Source organism: Stegodyphus dumicola, chromosome X1 (genome assembly GCF_044657685.1).
Source record: "Stegodyphus dumicola isolate Sdum_Otavi_A_Nest chromosome X1, ASM4465768v1".
Classification (NCBI taxonomy): Eukaryota; Metazoa; Arthropoda; class Arachnida; order Araneae; family Eresidae; genus Stegodyphus; species Stegodyphus dumicola.
Genome location: NC_140780.1, coordinates 64,200,090 through 64,225,827, shown reverse-complemented (window position 1 = coordinate 64,225,827; position 25,738 = coordinate 64,200,090). Strand labels below are relative to the sequence as shown.

At 31.8% G+C, this 25,738-nt stretch overlaps 2 protein-coding genes across 3 annotated transcripts in view; one reads left to right on the top strand and one right to left on the bottom strand.

The window, feature by feature from the left end:
* LOC118190570 (DNA-directed RNA polymerase I subunit RPA49-like) overlaps positions 1 to 4,592 on the top strand; it is a 52,322-nt gene extending 47,730 nt beyond the window's left edge. For both annotated transcript variants that reach the window (XM_035361310.2, XM_035361309.2), the window contains 2 exons: positions 769 to 891; positions 2,162 to 4,592. In XM_035361310.2, the coding sequence (XP_035217201.1) occupies positions 769 to 891; positions 2,162 to 2,276 (238 nt within the window). In that variant the 3' untranslated portion in view covers positions 2,277 to 4,592. The remainder of the gene's footprint in view (positions 1 to 768; positions 892 to 2,161) is intronic.
* Positions 4,593 to 15,210: 10,618 nt separating this feature from the next.
* On the bottom strand, positions 15,211 to 19,677 carry LOC118190567 (zinc transporter ZIP3-like). Its single transcript, XM_035361305.2, has one exon. The coding sequence runs from the start codon at positions 19,111 to 19,113 to the stop codon at positions 18,031 to 18,033; it is 1,083 nt and encodes a 360-aa protein (XP_035217196.2). The 5' UTR covers positions 19,114 to 19,677; the 3' UTR covers positions 15,211 to 18,030.
* Between the last annotated feature and the right edge of the window lie 6,061 nt (positions 19,678 to 25,738).

Below are 25,738 nucleotides of genomic sequence, written 5' to 3'. Positions count from 1 at the left end.
ACTTGTTTTAAATCATATCAAAGACGGAGTACATCGAGATGAAATACTACATTTAGTAAGGAATTATAAGCCAAACCAAATAAAATAAAAAACATCTGCCCTGAAGATAAAGATAGTGCTGACAGATCAACTTCCAATTCATTGCGCGCCGCGGCGTTCCCCCCGCCGAGAAGCGTGAAATTGATAAACAGATTTCGGAACATACTTTCACTTTAGATCCTTTACATATTAGCAAATATATATCGGAAATTGATATAAACAAAAGTTCAAGTTTACTTTTATAAAATTGCTCTAACAGTCTGCAAAAAATAATAAGCCGGATCCAATTCGAAGATTAAGGAACAATGCAATCTGCAACATTAACTGAATTAGATAATTTTAGCTTAGCTTATACCGTCCGTTATACATTTAAACACGCATGCGTAAACGTGTTATGCGCACACGCATATTCGCAGCCGTAAAGGTCTTGCGCGTACACGTAAACGCCTATGCGCAAGCGTCAACGCGACGCTTTTGTAGCTTTGAGGTCCGGATTATGGGTGTCTGAATTAACGACTTTTGACTGTACTTGGTCATTTTAGTTTGAAAATCTATATTAAATTTTCATGCCCGTAATTCCATTTATATATGAAATATTCATAATGGCTTTAGCTTTGGAATATGCCACATGTTATTATTTTGCTCGTGTAATTTTAAGTCCCTTTTAATGTTTGAACATTATAATAATTTTTAACATTAATTTGTGTTAATAATTCTGTGTTTTTCCAGGTCTTTTCCACCAAGCATGAAAGATAAATTATTGGCATATGCTATGGTTTTAGCATTAACTCTTCATCATTATAATCTAAATGGTAATCTTCTTGCTTCAAGCTGTAAAATAGCTATGAAAAGGTTAGTTTATAAAGCATGTGTTCATGAATTTGGAATATATGTGATTATGTAAGCAGCAGTTGAGCAAAACTTCAAGGTATTTGTGTGGCCTCAGTGCGACCTAATAATTTAAAAAGAAATAGCTTGGGAATTCGCAGTGATTACAAATTTGTAAAGCTTCTTTATGAAAGTCACCTATAATGAAAATGCCTGTTTTGGGAAAATTATATGTTAGAGGAACTGCCCAGAATTAGTGAACGTGTGAAAAATTTAACTTAGTAATTATCTTTCTCCAGTATTTTCTTTTATCTGTATTTTTCAGCTTTTTCAGTTTACAATTAAAAGCTATAGGCATGTTGTGCACTAAAAGCATATAATATACACTGAATTGGCAATATGTACCAAAATTACAAAAAACAGGTATGTTGCTAAAGAGAAAGGGGCGTAACATTTTTTTTTTTTTTTTTTTTTTTTTTTTTTTGCTAATGTTTAGTTTATTAGTTGCATAACAATATAAAAAATATACATCCAAAATTTCGCCTTACTGTATAAAAAAATTTATTATGTATAACCATACAATAAGACCTTATTGTATTGACAAAACTGTTGCCACAAATGTGTTAGTAACCATGGCCACAAATTATCGTTTTGCAGCTTTGCCGTATCTGATTGAAAAAAAAAAAATCACTTCTAAAAATATTGTAGGTGTACTGTGTAACTCAGCATGGAAAGTGAGAGTACAAACCTAAGAGTGAATTTTCATTGATATAGATTGGATATCACATGCATCAAAGTGATAACGCTCAAAGTATTAAATACCTATAATCCAATAACTGTTTAATCCGAAAATATGAGTTTCATTATGCAAGATAAATTTTTCATCAGTTTAGCAGCATTAGTATAAAATAATTATTATTAACATTTCAGGTTTTAATATGAAGTTGTATATAGATATTAATTTAATATAATAAATAACTTATGAATATGTTTTGTTTTAGCAACTAAGCATACAACCCAAATTACAGTATATTAGAATTTGCCAAAAATCATAAAGCAGGTAGAGAAACTTATTAGAATGCATTTTATGAAGCTACATAATTACTTTTAAATGATTGACTATATAATACATCTAAAACATTTATGGTATTTTAAACTATTTGGCATGTATTAATATGCAAAAACTCTGAATTATTACCTATTTCTGATAAGACTGATTTGTATTTTGTGTGTCTGTATAATATGTTTATTTGTAACACATTTTAAGAGATTACTAAATTAATTTTCCGTTTAGGATCGACCTTATTGCTGGTGCATTGGGATGTCATGTTCGTCAAAAAGATGATGTTAAATGGATAGAATTAAAATTGCCTTTACGTGAGTTAAAAATTGAGAAACAAAGAAAGTGATATCTTTATGTTCTTTTTGAGTGAATGAAGGAATATTGAAAACTAGTCAGAAGGTTAAAAAATTTTGAGTTTTTGTATTTGAATTATTAAAAACAGAATATCAACAAATCTGGAATCTCTTATTCATCTCTAGACTTGTAAAGACAAGCCAGTCTGCATTAGAAAGTCTTTTTCGAAGGCCTGTATCACTAAACTCTGCATTAACGCGTTGAGCGTGGCGCCGGTCCCTGGAGACCAGCAGTGAACTTTTCATGTGGCCGGTGTCGAGAATATTTTAACTTTAATACTGTCGGTCCGGAGAACCAACAGTATTAAAGTTAAAAAAATAAATAGTCTCAATGAAATGTGATCAAAGTTAGTTTTAATGAAATGTATTGAAACATTCTAAACAAAAGTACGGCTTAGCTCGCTGCCGGCTGAACGGAAAGGACAGCAAATTCGGCGCCGCACTCCTGTTAAGTAACTATGGGTAAAACTCATGCTATATATATTTCGGCTGTATTGATGGTAAAAAATTCTGCTTTTTCAGTCATGAAATCAAAGTGATTCAGCATATAAATGTATGAAATTAGAGCAATATGTTTGAAATGTATCAAGGCAGATTTTGAAACTCTTTAACAGCTGGAATCTTAACTAAAGTTTCACAGGGTAAAGGTACTGTAGTTTCTTAGGAAAGGATGTTCCTTACGAACACTAATGGAACCATGAGTAAAATGGAAGAAATCTACAATATTGAATGTTTTAAATTTACCTTTACAAGTTCTTGATGCAGAATTAACATCTCTATTTCTTGTTATGCAGATAGTTCTCAGATATTTTACCACAATTACATAATGAACTAATACTGTAATTTAAACTCAGTTACTCAAGTATTTTCTCAATGGGAGTTGCCACATCTTCAAATTTCTGCTGCATGCAATGCTGATTTCAGATATCTCATTTCAAATGTCTAGTTTTTTAATGAATATGCATTCAAAATTTCTTCTCGAGGAAAACATGAAATCAAAAAGAAATAATCTTAACAATAAAATTTCAGATAATTAAAAATGTGCAAGTGAATACAATAATTAAATGAATTATTTAAAAGAAAAATGCTCAAGTTTATTAAGTAATAAACCATACGGCTGATAATTTGTTTCACAACAATCTGCAACAGTATTGTTGCAAGAAGATTGCTTTCAAATACCAGATTTTTTTATTTCTCTTAAAATCTACAATATAAAATTCTTTCTTTACCTAATTTTAAAAATTTAGTGTGTTCTTAGTTCAAACACTATTTCACTTATGTAAAATTTTCGATTGTTAGCTCAGTATTGCATTTAAATAAAGAACACAGAAATTTTATTTATTTTTTATTGATTCAAAAAGACATTAAAAATATATCACACAATTTTTTCAATACATTCTTTTCCTCCTTATATTCTGAGTATACTTTTCAAGATAAAATTTTGAGTTCACAATGAAACATTCTTCAGAATTTTGTTTTTAAAAGAAAATTAAACCATAGAAAGAAACCAGTATAGCTTCATTGCACAAAAAAGTTTCTTTTGTGTCGTAAATGAAAGATCTCAGAGTTACAAAATGATGATTTTAAACAAAGTTTTTGTAGCAACATTAAGTATTTCATGTAAGTTATGATAAGTTAAATGTTCAAACTGCAGCAAATTACATACAGGTTGGTCATAAAAAGCTTCCCGGATATATAAACCTGTAACAGCTTATCCGTGGAACCAATCGAAATGAAATATCAGGTTTTGGCCATTTAAAGATGTGTGCTTGAGATTTCTGAACAAAAGAGCTCTCATAATTACAGTTACAATGAAAAAATTTCAAAATTTTCAAATGGGAACACCTACTTTTTTCTTGCGCAAATCGATCAGGGCATTGAAAAACCATAAATGGTATTGGAACAATACGTATATTGCAAAATTTGCTGTTGTAAAAACATCAGCAGAGAAGAGCATTTAAAAAACCAATGACACCACAAGAAAGGAGAGGAGAAAAACTTTTTATTGGAATTACATGTTTTCAATATGTACAGTGTTTCAAGATAGTTATCTCCAGTAACTTTGCAGTTTTGTGGCCACTGCGATCCCCCAACCTCACTCCAATGAATTTCTGGTTCTGGAATTACCTGAAATGTAAGCCATACACATCAAATGCACGAGATTTGTCAGAAATGAAAGGTGCCATAAAATGTAAGGTTATACGAATTCCTCCTGCAATGTTACATTTGTCACTGTTGTCAACAATCCCCAGCTGTCTGAAGGCGGCCATGTTGAAAACTTGTAATTAAATAAAAGCTTTTTTACTGTCTCCTCTCTTGTGTTGCCATTGATCATTTTCAATATTTTTCTTTGCAAATGTTATACATAAAAATACCTGCTATGCTTCTGGCAAACATGGTAAACAACAAAAATTAACCTAATCTTCAAAAGTAAGTTTTGCATATTAAATGCAGAACAGAGTACTGTACCTCAGATTAAAATAGATAAAGTCTTCATAAAAACGTAGCAGTTTTCATCATACATGTATCATTGCAATTTGATGTATTGAAAAAAGCACTGAAAATTAAAGAAAAAATGATTGCCATTCGAAAATTCAAAATTTTTTCACTGTATCTGTGAGAGCTCTGTTGTTTTAAAGCATACGTTCAAATAAGAATATCTGAAATTTCACTTCAATTGGTTGCACTGATAGGTCACTAGGAGTTCATATATTGCAGAAGTTTTCTTATGATTACCCTGTATATGGAAAATTAATATTGCAGTATAACTAATTATAAAATGACACCCAGATGTGATACCCTATTGATATGTAATTATATAAACCATTTAAAAAACATCTTATATGCTCGACTAGATCATATGATAAATATATCCGTAGAAAAAGAATACAAATAATTTTTTCTGATGCAAACCAGTTGCACAGAAATTTTGCATACCTGAGTAAGAAATTATATAAGAACCATCAATTTAAAAAAGCAGCAGTAAAATCCCATTTAAACAAATATATATATATATATATAAAAAATTTGTAACAAGAAAAGAATTATAAGCATTTTATTATCAGAAGAAATTTTTAACTCTTCGGCACTTATTTGTCTGAAAACTGAATCTGTAGAGTTAGAGTAAAATGGATGAGCTACTTAATATACTCAGCAATACACTATGTAAAATAGCAGAAACAAACAAATTCCCAAATAATTAGCTTTATAGAATTTTGTTTTAATTAGAAATAAAGTTAAACATGTAATAGATTTATAACAAAAACATAATTTTAAAATATGAATTCTTTACACATCATATATAGAGATGACAAATTAAATACTGAAAGACCATTACTGGATTATAATGATATAGGATATTCAAGCTTTTCTGCTTTACTTGCAGAAAGTCACTTGCAGCAAATGACGCATATGGAAATTATCAAAAAAAAAATATTATAGCCAGAAATGATGAATTAATATGCCAAAATACCTGCTATGCTTCTGACAAACATGGTAAACAAAAATGAACCTAATCTTCAAAAGTAGGTTTTGCATATTAAATGCAGAACAGAGTACTGTACCTCAGATTAAAATGGATAAAGGACTTTGTAAAAATCGTAAGGTTTTCCAATTTATTTTTATCAAAAATGTGTGTAAATGAATAACATTTTATAGTAAAAAAATTTACTATTAACATATGGTTTTAGTCTTCCCAAGGGATCAAGTAAGCATTCTCTTATTAAAACAGTATTCCATAATGTTCAGCAATTCAGAAACTTCTAATATAAGATATAATTTTTTTATATGCTGGCATTAAAATACATAAATTAATCCTCATTGAAACTACTTTTTCAAACATAATGTGTGTTTGAATTATAATAAATAAATATAAGAATGATTAAAAAAAACTTGGACAACTTGCAAAAAAATGCAATGTAATTACAAAACAATACTGACCTTATTCGTTAAATTAAGCAAATTTATGACTAGTAGTTTGTTTTAATTGTTTACCTGCCACCTACCAATGTTCCTGTTTTTAAACATTCATATACATATATAACTATTCAAATTACTTATTTTTTAATCTTATAGATTTGAGGGGAATTCGTGTATTAAAAAATTTGCTTTAGCATATAAATATTTATTATAAAGAAAGGTTTTGGACTTTTACGATCTTTTACTACAGAAATCACAGAAAAAGTAATATACGATTAATTACTTAGTGATGCTGCAAAGAGATTAAATATATCAGCATGTGTTGCAAATAAATGAATGAGTATCAGGTCTTTTTAAATGGTAACATACAAAATATAAAGAATTTTCTAATACAGTAGACTCCCGATTATCCGTGCCAGCCGCACAAAGGTTCCCCCCCCCAAGTGTAAAGCAAAGAAAATAAAAATGTTCACAAAACTGAGCGAAACGTTAAATTTGCCAACATCGCGCTTATTTTTAGCAAAAATATCCCAGGTCTTCTCGGAACCTTCCCCTCTGATGAGTAAGTGATTTCTTACTCACCTTTGCAGTGCCCGTTCCACCGCCCTCTCTCTCGTCTTAATCTTACTGACACATCCACTTCCTCCCACTCGCCATTGTTAGTTTAAGCCTGATAGTGTTTGCGAATCGGTCGGAGTTAATTTCTTATCTTTTATCGTGTTCAGTGCTTGTGCTTTTTTGGTTTTGTGTGGTTCCGATTTAAAATGTCAGGAAAACGAAAGAAGGTTGTGTTGACGATTGCACAAAAACTAGAATTAATTTTCAAAGTAGCAAACGGCGCTACAAGGCAGCAGATGGAATAGGATTACGGAATCGCGGAAACAACAGTACAGACATTCTAAAGCAAAAAGACAAACTGGTGAACTTTGCATCCATGTCGGACAGTGCTTTCGCAATGAAAACACGAAAAACTATGAAGTGTTCTCATGACAATGACAGAGTGGTTAGCTCAAGTTCGAAAAGAGCGTACTCCTGTAAATAGTCCTATCATTGCGGCGAAGGCAAAAACCTTTTTGAGTTGTTAGGCCTGAAAGGAAATTTTAATGCATCTTCTGGCTGGTTGACTCGTTTTAAGCAGCGACATGAAATTCAAGAAATTGGACTTCATGGGGAGAAACTTGGTGGTGACCAACAAGCAGCTGACGATTTCCACCATGAATTTGAAGAATTTGTTTTAAAAGAAGAGCTATCTTTTGAACAAATTTACAATGCTGATGAATCGGGACTTTTGTGGAAATGTCTTCCTACTTGCACTTTAGCATTTAAAAGTGAAAGTAAAGCGGCAGGTCATAAAGAAAGCACTATCATATCAATGAAAGGATCACTATCATGTCTTGCAGTAACATTACCGGTGGACATAAACTTAGATTTGTTGTCATTGGAAAGTCAAAAAAACGAGATCTTTCAAAGGCACAAGGATAGAAAATTTGCTCGTTGATTAATTTAACCAAAAAAAAAAAAAAAAAAGGATGGATGAACCGAAACATTTTTCAAGAATGGTTCGAAACAATCTTTGTTCTTCAAGTGCCTAAACGTCTTAAATCAAAAAATCCTGCCTGAAAAAGCTGTGTTATTGATCGACAACGCACCTTCTCACCCAGCAACAAGCGTGCTAAAGTCTTCTGATGGACAAATTTTTACAAAGTTTCTCCCCCAAAATGTCACTGCGCTAATCCAACCCATGGACCAAGGAGTCATTGCAACAATGAAGAGAACATACCGAACCAAGCTGCTAATGACCAAAATTGAGGAAGGTTATGATCTGAAAGAGTTTTGGAAACACTATACAATCTTGGACATCTACGATATTGCATCTGCATGGGACTCAGTGAAACCGTCAACCCTCATAAAATCATGGAGAAAACTCATGCCTAATGTTGAAGCCAACAACAACCTAAAACCTTTGAGTTGTGAAGAAGACAATGGAGATGTAGACACGCCCACGGCAACTCTTGCCGATATGGTGAAAACAGTTCCGGGTGGTGAGAACGTCGATGCTGAAAACATTGAGTGATTGGAGTGTGACGTCAATGAACCTGGCTTCGAACGCTTGACAGATGACAAAATTCTGAAGAAAGCAAGGGGAGAGATCAAGAATGAAGAAGAGCCCATTGTGCAGATGCGGAAGACTCACGAAGCGGCTTCTCAACAAGTCGACGGACTGCTGAGCTATTTGGAAGAACAAGATGACGCGGAGTTGGCCGAGAAACTTATGCTACGAAAAATGCAATCTCGGATCAAGAGAAAATGCTTCCAAAGCAAGAAGCAAACACAAATGACCGATTTCTTCAAAAAGGTGTAGTTTTACAGTTATGCTTTTGTAATTACATAATACATTACAGTATGAAAACAATACATATGTATTAATTTTTCTGTGTATCCTTGACGCCTCTCGTAAGTACAAAGCACTTTTCTGTTTTCATTAACAAAATGCATTTTAGGTTAGTTTCGAGTGATATACTAAAATATTAAGCGTTAGTTAAACATTTTCTGCTGTTTATTTTACGTTTTATTGTACATAAAATGATTTTTCAAAGTTGGAATGACTGTTTTCTCTTTTGCTTATACCCTGTTTTAGCTTTTTTCGGATTATCTGCGATTTTTGTTATCCTCGGCGGCTACGCCACCCGATTCCGCGGATAATCGGAAGTGTACTGTAGTTGTTTTTCACTAATTGTTTGTGATTTGGTAAAAAATATAAAAATAGTAATAAAATTTTTAAATGGAACTAACTGAATTTGGCAATGAATAACAAAACTTTTATTTTATTTTGCACAATGTATTTACAGCAAATTTAGTCTGCGTATGCAATCTTTATTACTGAACTCGTAACACATATGCATATTATATTCAAGTCGGCTGTTGCGGGATATCGCTATTATACTTTTGCAGTTGTGTCCAATTTTAAATTTAAGAGAAAGAAATGTGCAAAATGATAGATAATCTTATATGAAATAAGAAATCCCCAACATAAACCAAAACGCTAGACATGATAGAAAATTCTAGCCAGTAAATGCAACATAATGAAATTTGATTTAATTCTGCCTATAAAAATACACTGTATAAAAAGATATAAACTATTAAATTACAATCCCAACTCAACTGTGTTACTTGGTTCAATTATCAGGTTAAAAGAGTTTTTATACCTTGGAGCACCACATGATATGTATTTTCACATACAGACACACATGGTCTTAAATAAAAACTGAAACAATGCTCTGATAATCTAAAGCTGATCTTTCGGCTATTTACCAGTAAACTGTAATTTGCTATAGAAGATGAAATACATCAACAACGCAGAACTACTGGCATCAGATTATTTTTTTTTATACTTATTTCTACAAGAAAGCAGTTGAAAGGATTAGGTTATAACATAGTAATACTAGCTTACATGTATTAACTCATACCACCCAGATTGGAAAGCGGTTAGTGACTGACTGTTGTTCGAATACTGAAGAAGGCATGGATTGTCTGTCCCCTCATGGGAGGCGACGGTGGCCCACATATTCTGCATAACAAAGTGACCGGCACTTCTGGCCTTAGTGGCCAATGCCTATAATGGCTACTGTCTACCACTGGGTAAAAAAAATTTATTGACTCATTTATTCTGGTAGTATATACCAGATTCAAATTATGATGAATGGGTTGGCTGGACCAAAGTTTTCATGTTTTTCCTCTATGCATGATATAAATACCAACCAGTTTCTTTTAGAAAGCCCTATCAAGAGTCATTTTTCCCTTATCCAGACAGTTAATAGTGCACTTTTTCATAATGTAATAAAATACAACTCTATTAGTTTTCATATAGTGCAATACATGCACATATATGTACTCCAAAATGTATTCTTGAAAATAAAGCAGAAAGTAAGTTTCTAGCAGAAAAGATGTAACAATTCAAACATAACTTACTTGATCCCATGAGACAGTTGAAGATTCTATACATTATTTAATAGATAATGAATTAAAACTTATAAGAAGCTAAAGAGAAATACTCAGTTTCTTTTTCCTTCTTTTAAATCACAGATAAAAATGAAAATAAAAAGATAATTTCATTATTAAGAAATTGTTGCAAAACATTTTTAACATATCAAAAATGAACAAAAATTTTCAAATTACATAAATCACTTTCAATAATACCGTTGCTATTAAATCTTTACGACGTTAATTAATTCTCTCTAAAAATATCATACTCATTTTATTACAAACAAAATAAATATCTCTACATTCATTACTTATTGCATGTATGTAAATAGTTTACAGATGTACTAGTTTTACAGAAAATATACTGAGAAGTAAACTTACCTATGAAATCTATTCAAAAATTTTGCAGTTAAAAAAATATAATAATCTAAACTTCATCTACCTAAAATGACAAAAATCAAAAGCAAGTGTTTTATGAAGCAAAGTGAATAATGCTTATGATAAATAATTTTAAAGGAACAATTTCAAATTAGCATAATTGTAGTTATTTTAAATTCATCTGAAGAAAGAACATAAAACAGCCTTTTTAAAAACTGAAAAATTTTCGTAAATCAGCTCGTAAGTAAATAACTTCGCTATTAGTCTAAAATATTTTCTAAAATACAAAAAATATATCAGTAATATCATGAAGAAATAGTATATATCAATATCAATGTAAAAAGTGCATATCTATGCCTTTGTTCATTTGGCACATTTTTGTGCATAGTTACTTTGAAAGAGGCACAGAGGATATCTATCACTTAAGGATACTACATTTACAGGATGGAATGTGGTGTGGCAGTTTTATTTAACTTCTCTGTTAATTAAATTTAAAGCATTGATTGTGCTTAACTGAAGCATGATATAATTTCATCTGTCCAGCAAATAAATTCTGTTGTAAGAATGCAAATTAATTGGTGCAAAATTATGATTCTATTCTACAGTTGGCCTCTTGCAAATGGAAGCAATACATGAATTTAATTAAATTTTAAGAGTCTAGAATATATATCAACTGTTGCTCAACATTCATAATTTTTATATGTAAATCTATTACAGTACTATTAATAATGCACTATATTAAAAAAAAGTACCTAATTCACTAAAATGAAACTATAACTACTTACAGAATAATAATAATAAAAAAAAAAAAATTGTACACAATTTTATAACACAAGAATCAAATTTTAAAATATTTCATAAATACTTAAAAAAGGTCATTTCAACACATTAAATTAACAGGTATGGATAATCATTGCCCTGACAGACTAACAAATGCTTAATGAAGATTTTTATGTTGAGATTTTGATCTCGAACATAACATCAACATCATTTAATTAAGCTAGATGAAACAATTTTCCTTTTCTCATTGAAAACTATCACAAATGATATGAATTTACAATCTCCAAAAACACTTAAAATGCATTAATTTCAGCCATAGTTAAATACTTTTCCTTTGCTTCCTCTTTCTCAATATTTTCTGGTTCTCTTTTACATAATTTAAAACACAAGTAACTAATTAACTTTTACAGAAGTAAACAGACTCTTGTAGGTAAGTCAGAAATACCTCTGACTTGATCATATTGTCATAATTAATTAACAAATATTTGTTTTTGTTTAACTTTTGCTTTACAAAGATAGATACCCAAACAAAGACGTAGCTAAGGTTTTCAGCACCTAGGGACACCTAAAGATTTTGTGTCCCTTTCTGTGTTTCAAGAATGGAAAATATTTCATTCTGAAATGTGTATTATCAATTTGTCACCCTTGGATGCTCCCCCCCTTGCCCCACCCTAGCTATGCCACTGGACCCAAATTATGGTGAATTATCAGTCACATGCTTATGTATGAATTAGATAAACAGCAATAAATATGTGATACATATTAACTACTTTCGAGAGCTACAATTAGTGATAACTTGCTATTGAAAGCCTGCCTCAGTGTTGCCACCATTTGTTTAAATTTTGCCATCTTTCTTATTCTAATTACAATTTTTCCAGCTTTTGACATATTCTGCATTTGTTTTTTTGTGACTGGATCCCTAGGCTTTTTCAAATAATGGAAAAGTTAGCTTTCTCAGAATCATGGAATATTTATTGCCTTGAGAATATTTCGATTCTCACACAATGAAATTATGCATCACTAAACAAAAAGTGCTGTGGAAGTGCAACACTGAAAAATGTAAACAGATGATAAAAGCAGGAAATTAGTTTGCAGGAAACCAGAACACAACAACTACATCAGCTTTACGATTAATGTTTAAGCTCCCAGTAGCAGTTAGTACATAATAAAAACAGTTAATTGACTAAATTTCCTATAAACAAAAATAGTTGTCAATATTTAAATATAGTTTTCATAAAGAAATGATTTTTTTTTTACTGCAATTACATGCACCTTTTTTTTTTTTTCCAGAATTTTTACAACATGAATAATTTTAAATTATTAGAATGCCTTTTTAAAAACTTTCTAAAAAATTATTATTTCTAATTTTAATACTAAGGAAAAAATGCTAGTTCAATTAAATTCGGATATAGTTTTCTAAAGCTTTAAAAAAATATTTTTTTCCCTTAGTAGTTTCGGCTGTAGCCATAAGCAGTGTATTTTTTGGCACTCATCATTAATATCACAATGGAGTGATTTCACATATTGCATCATATAATAATTAGTCATTATAGTAATATAATAAAAAAAATTATTATTTTGAAAGAAAAAAATATTTTCAATAATTAATTCTGAAACAGTTTCACAAATTGTTCCAGAGTAAAAAAACATAAATGAATTTAGAAAATTATATTTATTTTGCTAATCTTTAAATTGAAGGTAGAGTTGATGATCTTTGAAATCAGTAATATGTTAACAATAGTGAATACAGAATGAACATTTTTATATTTAAAACAATGATTTGAAATACATAATTTTTGCATGTCAGTATGCATAAAATTCTGAATGCAAAATATTTTTAAGCTCAAAATATAATATATGTGGATGTTACCTCAGCATATCATAATAAATCTCGATAAAATGACTTATTAATTTCTTATATCTGTTGAAGATGTATAGCAAAAATTATTTTCAGATTGAATTTTTCAAAAATTTGACATATTTTATGAACTTCAAACTTATAGCAGCAAAATCATACTATATATGACAGAAAAATATTCTGGGGTAGAGAAACAGTTATATGTCTTCTGAGAAATAACACTTCTTGTTAAGAAATGCAGGCTATAAGATAAACTAAGCATTTATAGTATGACTAATACGTTATTCATTACTTATTACAAGGTCATCAGAATATTAACCTCTATATATAAAAGAACATAAATACTGTAGAAATGGTAACAGAAAGTTAATAGTACTCAACTTTCTGAATTAACATGGCATTTATGCTGTAAACTGCAAAATTCTAATAAAAGTTATGTTTCACAGTTATTGTTCATCCAAAAGCTTCATTAGAGGCACTTTTTGTCCTCAACATGTTACTTGATAGGAAATTTTTGCATAGGTTAATGCAATTTGATTTGGCACTGCCTACAAGTAAACTACCAAAATCCCATCCAAAGTTCTCAAACATAACTTCAACTAAAGATTCTTCAAATACTTCATTTTAATTGGTGAGGTACCAAAATGAATATGCAAGGGACTATACAAAACACTACTGTAAAATATGAAAATAAAAATTTCAAATATTAGGTACTTTAACAAGAGATTTTCAGCACTTAAAATTCATATTAACAAATAACATTTGTAACATAATGTGCAGGAGAAGCACCATTCTTTTCATAACAATTGCATCAAAAGTTGTGCTTTATTTAAGATAAAAAGATACTAAATATATTTGAAATTTTCAACAGAGGTACCAGATATGACTTTTTTTAAGGTATACAACACCCTAATATACAGTATGCACAATATAAAAAACTTGCAAATTGTGCAGCAAAAGAACTTGCATAAAACATGGTATGTATTTGCTATTTGTGACAAAATATCTAACTTTAACACCATGTAGCTAAACTACATTATGCACCTAGTAATACACAGAAGAAAGATAACTCCAAGTTAATAACAATACATTAAATATGTCAAACATCTGAGAAATATGCCTTTATGGCATTTCTAATGCAAAAGATATAATCAATAAACAACAATAATACAATGTTTTAACTTTATAAATACTTATTGCTGAATTTTATACATCCTGAGAATTTTCACTACGATGAAAAAGGATCAAACATTCTATCAGAAAAAAAAAATACTTTCCTGGATTTTCACCATTTTACATTGCTTTCTAAAATATTCAGTCAATTTTCTCAACCTCAATATGCAGTATGAATACCTACATGTATGGACATTTTTACAGCATCAGTTCATTGAGAATCCAGTTATATCAAACTATTTCCTACATGTTGTCTTGAAAATTAGAGAACATTTAATTAATAAATGTTACATTAAACTTTCTTCAAAATTAAAGAACATTTAATGTAAACTAACTCATAACACAATTCATTGCCTCAGTGCACAAGTATGAGCTGAAGAAAATGAGTTAAAACACAATTTAAACTCACTTCATAAAAATTTTACTAATAATTCAAAGTTCTTCTTTTAATTTTTTAGAAAGCACAAAATATGTCTTTAGCGATTTCAATTTTAAAATAAAAAGAGTTACATAATATTCATTTTTATTCTTAAACTTTTAGGATAGAGCATTCTTAAGAACCTTTTGTGACTCAAAATGGCATAAAGTTATTACAGTTATACTCAGAAGAAAGTTCATAGCATTACAGACCAGGTCATAGAGGAGTGCAGCCACAACACATGAATAGAAATTTTCTGTTTCGTACAATATATGTTTTTTCACTTAATGAACATGTCAAATTAAATTAATTGAAATAAAATGTGTCAGTTTTTAATGAAAACATTGCCCTTTTCTCAGTGCAATAAAACCATGACTATGGAGAAAGTTAACATTAAATGAATGAGAATGGAAAGCAAAAATCAAGCACCTCAGTTTAATTTTCTCACTATTTACAGGATAACATGTAATTTACAAAAAAAAACGCCAAATGGTTAATTATAACACTGCTCTCAAAGAGATGGCTTTTAAGCATCTACATTCATTAACAGATTTAATGTCTACTAAATTTACAATGTTTCCTCAAAAATACTAAAGACAAAGGCATCAAAGATTTTAGAAAAAGGTTTAAAAAAAAAAAGATCTGCAATGCATTCTACGTGAACATTTACTATTCGAAGAAGAATTTTATCTGAGGACTATCACTAACGATGAAAATACTTTACAAAAAAGATTATGAAACTTGAAACAATCAATTATTTAAGATTTATTACAAGTTTTTTTAACTCGCAATTTTCAACACTTTTTTTTTTAAAGGAAAAGACTGATAAACGTCCATGTATTTATGTTGACAGTTGAATAGTTAAAAAATGATAATTATAATAAAAATTTAACAACTCTTTGGATATTGTAATTGCATATAATTTCCTTTAAATGATTTTAAAGTTTACAGGAGTACCTCATAGTTTAATTTATGAAAAATGTATACAAATAATGATTTCAAACATGACATAAAAATTTTTGCCAGTCATTTCCTTTCAAGAAAAGAAACTTATATATGGTTTATCCTAAAAAAGTTGAGGTTTGAATTCCGCGAACGGGCTGGCTGCATGAGCGTTTTTGTGGTTTTTCCCATGTGTAACGTGTATACGAGCCAGTTTCCCTTAGAAAGTCCTCCACAAAGGCTTCCCTCCCTTTAGGCAGATAGCCCTCGTGTGCTTTCCCATAACTGAATAATCCAATCCTAGAAAAGTGAAAAAAATATGGTACTTTTCCGTTTGGACGGTGCAAATTCTCGCCAAGCAGACTTTATTGGCAACAACACACAGTATACACATAAATAAAAAATGTTAGTTCTAAGAATTTTTTATTTTGAAAGCATAAACATTTTAATATTTAAAATTTTGTAAAAAGACATTAATTTAAGAATTTACTATGATCTCATAGTTCAACATCCTGATACACCAATTCATATCACATGGCCTCAAGTGATCTCATCTCACATAAACTACGCTACAAAAATCTAATTCTGTCAGCAATTACCCACATTAATTTCAAGTTAAATCTTATGGAATGCAAATTCAAATGCAAGAATTATTTCAGTTCGTACTAATAGCTTACTTAGAAATTATGTAAAACCACAGTGCTTTACTTCACAAGAGCATTCTCATTAGAATTGATGAATTTAACCCTTGACTTCGCTTTTTTCCGTATTTTCACCTTTGGGTGAGCAGTGTGATTGCATACTAATTGGCTTAATTACCACGAAAACCCTTAGTGATAGAAATTACTTAAATGGCAGATATATTTTGAAAATATAGTAGAAAGAAATAAGCAAACCGCAAATGCACGTTACATGTTTATTTACTTTGTTAACTAAACATGTAACGTGCATTGGCGGTTTGCTTATTTCTTACTACTATATTTTCAAAATATAGCTGCCATTTAAGTAATTTCTATCACATTATCAGCACAATATGCTCTAAAGAAGTTTATTTAGCAGAAATGAAGAAGTAATTTTGATTTTTCCAAAAAAGAAGCAATATCCACAGTGCTGGCGAAGCTAAGCCTAACACATTGAAAGCAATTTCTATCACTTAGGGCATAAAATTGAACTATCTGGTAAACATTTTATGTAATTTTTAAGCCAATATTGAATGAAACAATCAATCCAGTAAGAAATTGCTGCCATTTGTTGTGAAAATCAAGAGTAAAAGGTTACCAGCGAGATATTCCCTTTGGCATCGGTTGTACTATTTTTCGCGACTTTATCGCCTGCGCCAGCAAAATGGAAAAGTACCAAAAATATTATCCAACACGGATCTTCACTAAATAGTTTGGATAAAGCAGATAAATACTACATATTTTTCCAACGTCATCCTTCATACTTAATTACCCATAAATAATAGTCTTCAGAAATTTAGGACATATCTTCAAAACAATAAGAACTGAATATATGATGTGAAACATACTTATTTTGATGGGGTGAAGTGCAGAATTGCCCACTTATTTAGCACGCAATGTTTGGCGCTTTTTACAAGAGTAAGAGCAATTGGATTTTTGTCAATTTCCTTTGACTTTTTAAGTGAAAATACATCAATGTGTACACAGATACAGAGTTTGTGCAAGTCTTAAAAATGTGCCAAGCAGTGGATGATTCTGCACTTTTTCCCTTATTTCAGATCATATCAAATAATAAACTATTTTAAGTTACATCAACAGACATCACTGATGCAAAAATGTGTATGTATAACACAAAAGAAAACATTAAATATGTCATACAATAGTGAGGAAGATAATTCCTAAGAATATTAAGTATATTACAATTATATATATATAACAATGCATTTTGTATTATTACATATCCTTTTTTTCTAGTATTTTGGGAGATGCGTATATCCTTATCATTAAATAGATAAATATAATCTGCATAGAAAATTTCAGAAATCCTGGTTTTGCCCTTCCCTGTTCCATCTTCAATCTTTTTCATTTAATATTATAAGGGGGGTGGGGGAATACAATATTCCATAACAAAAGTATTTAAAATTTCTGGTATATTATAAGAAAAGGTACAATATTGTTTCACTATAAATAATGTATAGATACCAAAAGAAATAATAAGCCCGTTGCACGTTAAAACTAAAAATCTCAAAATACTTTTTCAAATTAAGTGAAATATTATACTGGATTCTCAATTATTATAAAAATGTTGTACACACAAAAAGCACTAGTCTATTTTACATTTAGCTAATAAAAAATGTTACTACTGCTATAATAATAAAGCCAAGAGCCACAAATAATACTTTTAATATTCTATCTTGTCTGTTTGAAAATTCAGAAGGGATAAATTCTTGGAAGGTCACATGAAGAAAAGTACCTGCTGCTAAACCTTGAAGAATGGCAGATATAACATCCCCAGCAGTACCTGGGGCACGTTCAATAGCTGCACCAATAACAACACCCAATGGTATAGCAGCTGAATATAATGATGCAAATTTAAAATAAGACATGAAAGAATATTTCAGTCTAGTTGAATTAATGCCAAGGGCTGCAGCCACTAAACATTCATGTGTTATTATTGCGATAAAGAGATGAACAGCTTTTGAACTGTTAGTCTGCAGACCTAAAGTAATACCTACAAACATAGAATGCAATCCTGTAGCAAGTGCAAGAATAAAAAATGAAAAAGCACTTCCTCTGTGCATAAGCATTACAAAGTGGGAATTATGACTTTGATCAATGTTGTTTGATACTGATATAACATCAACATTAGGATCATCTCCAGAAAAATTTGAGTGCTGCAAAGGCTTTCCTTCAACTAGCCTTTGTTCGTGCTCTTCATGCTCATCACGTAGTCCAGATGGATCATCTGACAGATCCTGCATTTCACATTCCTCCAATAATCCTTGATTTTGTTCAGGATCATCACGCAAACTTGCTTCTTTTTGTTCTCTCCAAGTTAAGATAACTTGTTCCAACAGAAGAGTAAGAACAAATCCTAATACAATGACACATTCCGCTATAGGAAACATAATATCATAATCCAGTTTCCTAATTATAGAATGAAACTTTTCTTCAACATATGGAAAAAGGCCAAGGAAGCACATGGCTAAAAAAATTCCAGTTGCTGTACAATTGCACCAACTAATAATTCGAAAGCCTAGTTGCTTATTTCTTACAGCACGGTTTGGAGATGTTATAAGCTGTGTTTTCGAACCCCAATATTTTGTAACAAGAATTGGGGTTAAATAGCATGCTAACGTCAAAAAATATAAGCATATTACAAAAGCTACGCGCAAGCTCTGTATTAAAAATCTATCTTCCATAACTATTTTAAGTTTTGTTAATGCATATAAAGATTTTTTGCCAGATCCATGATACAAAATTTTTGACTGTTAAGTAATTTTCAGACACATCGCGCGATACATAACTGTTTATCATTCTAACAGCTGGTATCCCAAAACAGTAACTTTGATATTGAATTTACACAGATTCTCATAAAAACACCGCACCGCCAAAATTAAAAGAACTGTTACTTAGAAAATACACGAAACTTTGAAGCGCCCGCTTCTTGTAAGGTAAATCATTTTACGAAACTCTTTACTATATTTCACAGGCTACCGGCTCGCAAATGAAGCACGATTACAGGACAGATTACGCGACTGTCAAATTTCACTGATGTAATTTACCGGAAGGCATTTTGCACTTCAAATGATATCTTTTGGCAGATTGATAATAGAAATAATCTTAGGACCAAGGCATTATTGCTACGAAGTGCCTTTGCAAATTAATGCAATAATCTCCACAACTTCATTGATATAAAATGAATTGGCTGAGAGAGAAGCATAAGCTAAGAAATACGAGAGAAAGCCGATGAGACAGACAGACAAATTAGACAGATGTCTTGTTTTGCACCCGCTAAGTCTTTCTGCACCGATGGGCGAAAAATCAAGCATAGGTGCGAAGGAAAGGTATATAGAAAGGGGGGCAATTTCGTATTTGAGGAGAGTAAAAAGGAACTTTGTACATTTTGTACGAGTTCAAAAGGCCAGAAAGAAAAGATGGGACAAAATAAAATTTAAATTAAATGGCCCAAAAATAATAGAGGGGAAAAAAAAGGGCCTATAGAAAGAAAAGGAAAAGAAGTAGAAAATACCCTAAAATACGATTGTGTCCATGAGTTCATCTGCAAAAATTCGTGTCTTTAAGAAGCAAACTTTAGCTAAGTTAAAAAATAAATAAATGAATTCCTACATGGCAATGTGTATGCCCTTATCTTGAGACCTAACTAGAAAAGACATATATCATCACAGAGATGTACATAATATTTTAACTAAAGTAACATTAAATATTACCTTTCCCAAAAAATTCATGTATATTTCATAAAAACAGTAATTGACAAAATCATAAATCCATACACAGTGTGAGAGCATTTCAGCAAAAATAAATTATACAGTTTATTTTTCTTAAATATTAGTTAAATATAAAATTAATTTATTAATTTAACCGTTGTTATTTATTATAGTACAACTTTAACAAATTCCGTCACACTGTATTTTTATTTGCTCATAATTCTAAGTTTGAGACCTGAAAAAAAAAAGTCGGGGATCTTAGTTACAAAAATCACAATCTATACTCATCGATAGTCAAGAGATACCCATTTCTCCCTCTCAAGAAATTCCGAAGCACGAAAAGGGGGGGGTCCGAAGGGTGTGAGTTGCTGATAAGAACGGACTACTGATAAGGAATGTGGCGTCTCTACGGAATAGTTACGAAGAAAAGAACCACATGACCTGCTACTATTAACAACTATTGTATAATGCTAGAATCTTATGAAAATAATAAATAAAGAAATTTAATGGCACTCTAGTGACAGAGAAACAGATATTGTATAGAGAACAGAATGTTACTTATCTGAATATTCCGTGTCAGGGCCTCTTTTGGATTTCTCGTGTTGATAGTGAACAGCTAACAAAACACCTGAAGTTTCGAAGAAGCGAAGTTTCCTTTTTCAATTTGATGAATGAGACATTGCATAGGAACGGTGCATTAAACTTTTTTAGAGAGTTGAAAACATTTACTGAAACTTTTATTTAAAAAATTTCGGAGCTATGTTTAGACACTGCATCCAGCTTTCGTGATCGCAGCGCCAGTCCCGGCGGGATTACAAGCTGGGAAGAAAAGGCTAAAAGAGAGATCGATAAAGATTGTCCTCCATTACGGACAAAGAGGCAGTTACCTGTTTTGAACCGCTGTGCTGGGCGCAAGGCCCCCCGCAGCGAGCTAACACAGGTAAAGAACAGGTAGGGGATGTAGCTAAATTTTGATTATGACACACATTCCGCAAGAGAAGAAGAGGAAGAATGACCTCTTTTGTTTACATTAGCTATACTTAAAACACGTGATCTTTGAGGTTTTTCAGAATGAATCTCATTGTCCTTTTTTTAAACCATCATTAGGTAACTCTGTAATATTTTCTTCAAAGGTATCTGACATTTAAGTACTCATCTAGGTAAAGTAAAGATTATTACCATGAAAACGTTCCTTTTTACTCTGGTTCTTGTCATCAGAAGTGTTAGAGCTCGCTCTAACTTTCCGTGTTTGAGTATGCAACAGATAGTAAGAGTTCCATATCACTTCCAGATAGCAGCTATTCTAGTATCATTACTCTTCAGTGACCACCCCCAGTATTTTGATACAGTTGTTCTTAATGTCCCTAAAAGCTATGGTTTTTTTTTTTTTTTTTTTTTTTTTTTTTTTTTTTTTTTTTTAAGAAACTGGTGCTTGTGTATGCAGATTTGCATTGAGTGATATAAATGATGTTCATCTGAACTCCAGAATTTGATTGCGAGCAGTGGCATAAGTGATGAACAGTAGCCAAGGAAAAAGAGTAGTGCCTAGCTTTAGTATACTCTTAGCTTAGCTTAGCTAACTTTCTCAATGGCTATATATGACAGACTGGCGATTAAAGGCATGTTCTTCCGTTAAATTTTGCGATCCTTCATCTATCGCATACTGTGGAAGTAAGTCTGAATTATCTTAGTATATTTATTATAGTGTGAGTAATATGGAAGTCAGTTTTTCTATATTTAGAATGGTCTATTCATTGCGATGAAATCTACATTAAGATCAGCTGACAACTTTACATGTAATGACTGTGCGAAAGATTTTTCAAGACAACACCTGCTTCGTGTACATTAAGGCACACAATGTGGTAAAATTTAGGGTTACAAGATGAAGAATTACCCGTTATGTGAATTTATTTCTACAAAAGTATAATTATTACAGCATTTTCAAAACTTTCATGAGACATGCATTTTTTAATGAATTTATTGTTTGGAAGAAAGGCACTGAAACCGAAAGAAAATGAATTCTTGAGGTCTAATGGGGTGTACAACAAACCAAATCAAATACTAAGCACATTTTGTATGTCATTGCTCTGGTGTTTATGCACTGCAGGGTAAAATATTAGACATTGTAAACTACAAGAACCAAAAATAATAAATGGGTTTGCCCAGCAGAAGGTACTGTTGAAACTGATAGAAAATACTACGTTGACTACTCAAAAACCCATATTGGACATATAAATGAAATTGGGCATACTTTTGTTTTCGAAGGAGATAGAATGATAGCTTCTAAAATATTTACAGGCATTCCTTTTGAAAAGATTTTAAGTGAATTTCGAGATTCTGCTGCATGAAATCAGGCACATATTCATCTAGTCACTCGTCATAACTTAAATAATATTGAATTTAAGTTTAATTTAGGTTCTGTGAAACACACAAATGTTGAAAATGAAATCCCCTTATGTTTTTTTGGTGGAGTGGCAACAAAATTTTTGCTTACCTTTTAGATTTCTTCTCTTCTCGGCCAGTTGAAAAAAGATCTGAGTATGCTATAGCTACGCGTTTTATTAATTTACACTAACACGACAATAAGTAAAACCGGCGAAGGGAATTTTTACTATTTTTGGGCCACTTCGCCACGTTTTGGCGCTCGCACAGTAAACTACTTTAAAATAAATTAAGTCTTAATTTGAACTACAGTGTTAGCTTCGTTTCTGATTTGAACTGTGCAATAAGATGATGGATCTTATTGTACAGTTTTTTATACTGTTATAAATATTTAAGTCCTTTTTATTGCATTCTTCTTTTCCATATTGTTGTACTATTATGTATTACTTTACTTACTTATTGGCTTATTTGCTGCTTTCAGGATGATGTTACATATTTATTTTATTCGTACTTGAGTTTATGATCAAATGTTTAGCATATTAGTGTTTGTTTCTTATATAGAAATGTAGATTTTCGAACTCTGTGAGCAACCGCGTCTAAGTAAAAATATCTGGAGTCCAAGATAGGGCAAATACGCTGCTGACGGGCTCTAATGAGATTCGCTAATTTGTCGCCAACTTGGGTACTTTCTGGGAGAATCAGGAAAACACATTTTCGAAGACCTGCAACCGATTCTTCCAGAAACGTCCAGACGCAAAGCAGCTTTTGTTTGAATCCCTACCCCCACCCCCACTCAGCGGATTTTGCTACAGCATCAACAGTGCTCTCCGGAAAATGACCTGTGGTTTCGAAGCGAACGAAAGATACAAGATCGTATTTAATTCAGCTACAGCTAGTTGACTAATGAACGGATCTCGTTCGTTCAGAAACTATATTGCATAAATTTTCCTAGCGATCTTAATAACGTTCCAGGATATCGGTTATTAAGTTCATTATTTATAATTTTTCTCCCAGAGTGAACTTTAAAATGTGCGGTACTTATGTAACTTTAGTCAGATTCAAATCGCAGTTTGCGAATTTAGTTATTGTATGCATGTTTCATAATAATTTCGCGGCCTTTAAATTTGGCCGCCCAAGTGCTGTGCACCATCTTGTGCCCCCTAGGATCGGCTCTGGGTACCTTAGCCCTTCAAGGGATCATCTTATTGAGAAAGGTATCACGATCTTGGAACTCCAATGATTTACCCACTTTTATGTCTCCTCTCCTCTTAGTTGTAACTTTTTTCTTCCTTGTGTTTCCCTCGATATTGAAGCTCATCATGATAAGCTGGTACAGCTGTTGTGTTTTTCGAGCCGCAGAAAATTGCGCACGCAGTTGTCGTAAGTCGAGACTCGTGTCGTTGGTCCTGAAAGTTCAAGGGCTGAGTACTGTCCCCAACACGCTGCGTTGGCATTTGCTTCAGCTAAGCGGGAGGCACTTACTTGCCCTCACTGGTGTTAATCGGCTAGTCTTCCGACCCTAATGTCAGCGTCTTGGGGATAAGCTTTGGGGAATACCTGCTTTCGGGAAAGCCGACTTTGTGGCTTCAGTCTGCATATAGGTCCGGCTAACCCTAACACAGGAATCTGTTTTCTTGTTGGGCTCTGTGGTGTGTGGGGTGGTCGGGCCCGAATCTTATCTCGTTTCAACATGGCATCTATTATATCAATTCGTATGATTACGCATCCCAGTTCTAGTCAAGGGCAGCAAAATACTCAACCATCTGAAAAGTTTACTGTGAAAAGATTCGCACCGACGTAAATACATTAATAGTACAAACATAATCCACCTTTTCCAAGTTGTCTCTAGCCCTCCTGATAAAATGCATAAGATGTCTCCTTTCTTTATAAATAAATGTTGATGAGCCTAGAAATATAAAGCGTCTCCGTTCTGAAGATCTGCTTATTGCTACCTTTGACCGCCTAGTCTGCTTCCTTACTTCAAATAACCAATTTTGGGCAAACCGTTGTCACTGTAACGGCACATAAGGCACTGATTTTTTGCCGGGATGTCGTCTAGGAATTCGACTTTCTGTGTCAGAAGAAGAGTTCGTCTCCGAGTTTGCTGATCACAATATCTGTGGGCTAGACAGATTAAGATGCGAAATGAAGGCCAGTTGATCGACACGAAACACCTTGATGCCGACTTTTAGATCGCCTGATCTGCCAAATATCTGCCTTGTCCTGTAAGAGCCTACGTTCTAAACACTATGCGATGCTTCCAATGCCAGCGTTTCAGATATTCGAGGATTTCCTGTGGTGATAACCTGACGTGCACTCGAAGCTCGAAGGTTGGTTATGATAGTGAAAATTGCACCGCTGACCCATTTTGCACAAATTGCAAGGGTGACCACCCAGCATTTTTCCTCTCGTGGCCAAAGTGGAAATCCAAAAAAGAAGTTCGAGTAACAAAAGTAATAAGGAATGTATCTGATTATTATGCTATCAAGTCAAAGATAGTTAAAAATTCACAACTACTATTAAATAAATCTTTCTCTACTGCTGTAAAATCAACTAGGTCTATCTCTACTCAAACTTCTTTCAGTATACCTAAAGTTCCACCATCAAACATTCAAGAACTTGCAGATAATAATAAAAATAATAAAAAGAAGCAACACATGCATATATACTAAAAAAAATCTGATGTGTACACCCCATGACTTCCTTCTACGGAATAATAAATTATACTCATATTTTCTTGCATTTCATTTAAACTTATTGGATTGAATTAAATCTACTTCGCCGACAGCGCATAAACCACAATAGAATAAATGCATTCTTTAAAATTCACTCTAGTATTTGTTTACCATAGCGACACTCTGGCGCTAGATTCACTTAACAGTATTAATAATTATATAACAGTTAACTTATATATTTCGTTCATATTATAACTCAGAATGCACAAAATTTATATCATTTAAAGAATAGAATTATCTAATCGTTGCCACATGTTCTATTCAAAAACTATAATAAAGCTAGAATGATGTATAAAAGAAATTAAGCAAACAAAAGAAAAAAGAAACAGTTTTTCACAGACGATTGAGTATTTCTCATTTAATTAATTCAGTTCTCCCTTCGCGAGAAGGCAAAAATACATAAAAACTCAAAATATCTATATTAAAAATTACAAAGTCAATCTTAAACACTTATTTCCTCGAAAAAATTCCAGAAAGAATTA

Excerpts from the sequence above, each read along its gene's own strand:
- LOC118190567 (XM_035361305.2), bottom strand. The coding sequence starts at position 19,113 with ATGGAAGATAGATTTTTAATACAGAGCTTGCGCGTAGCTTTTGTAATA.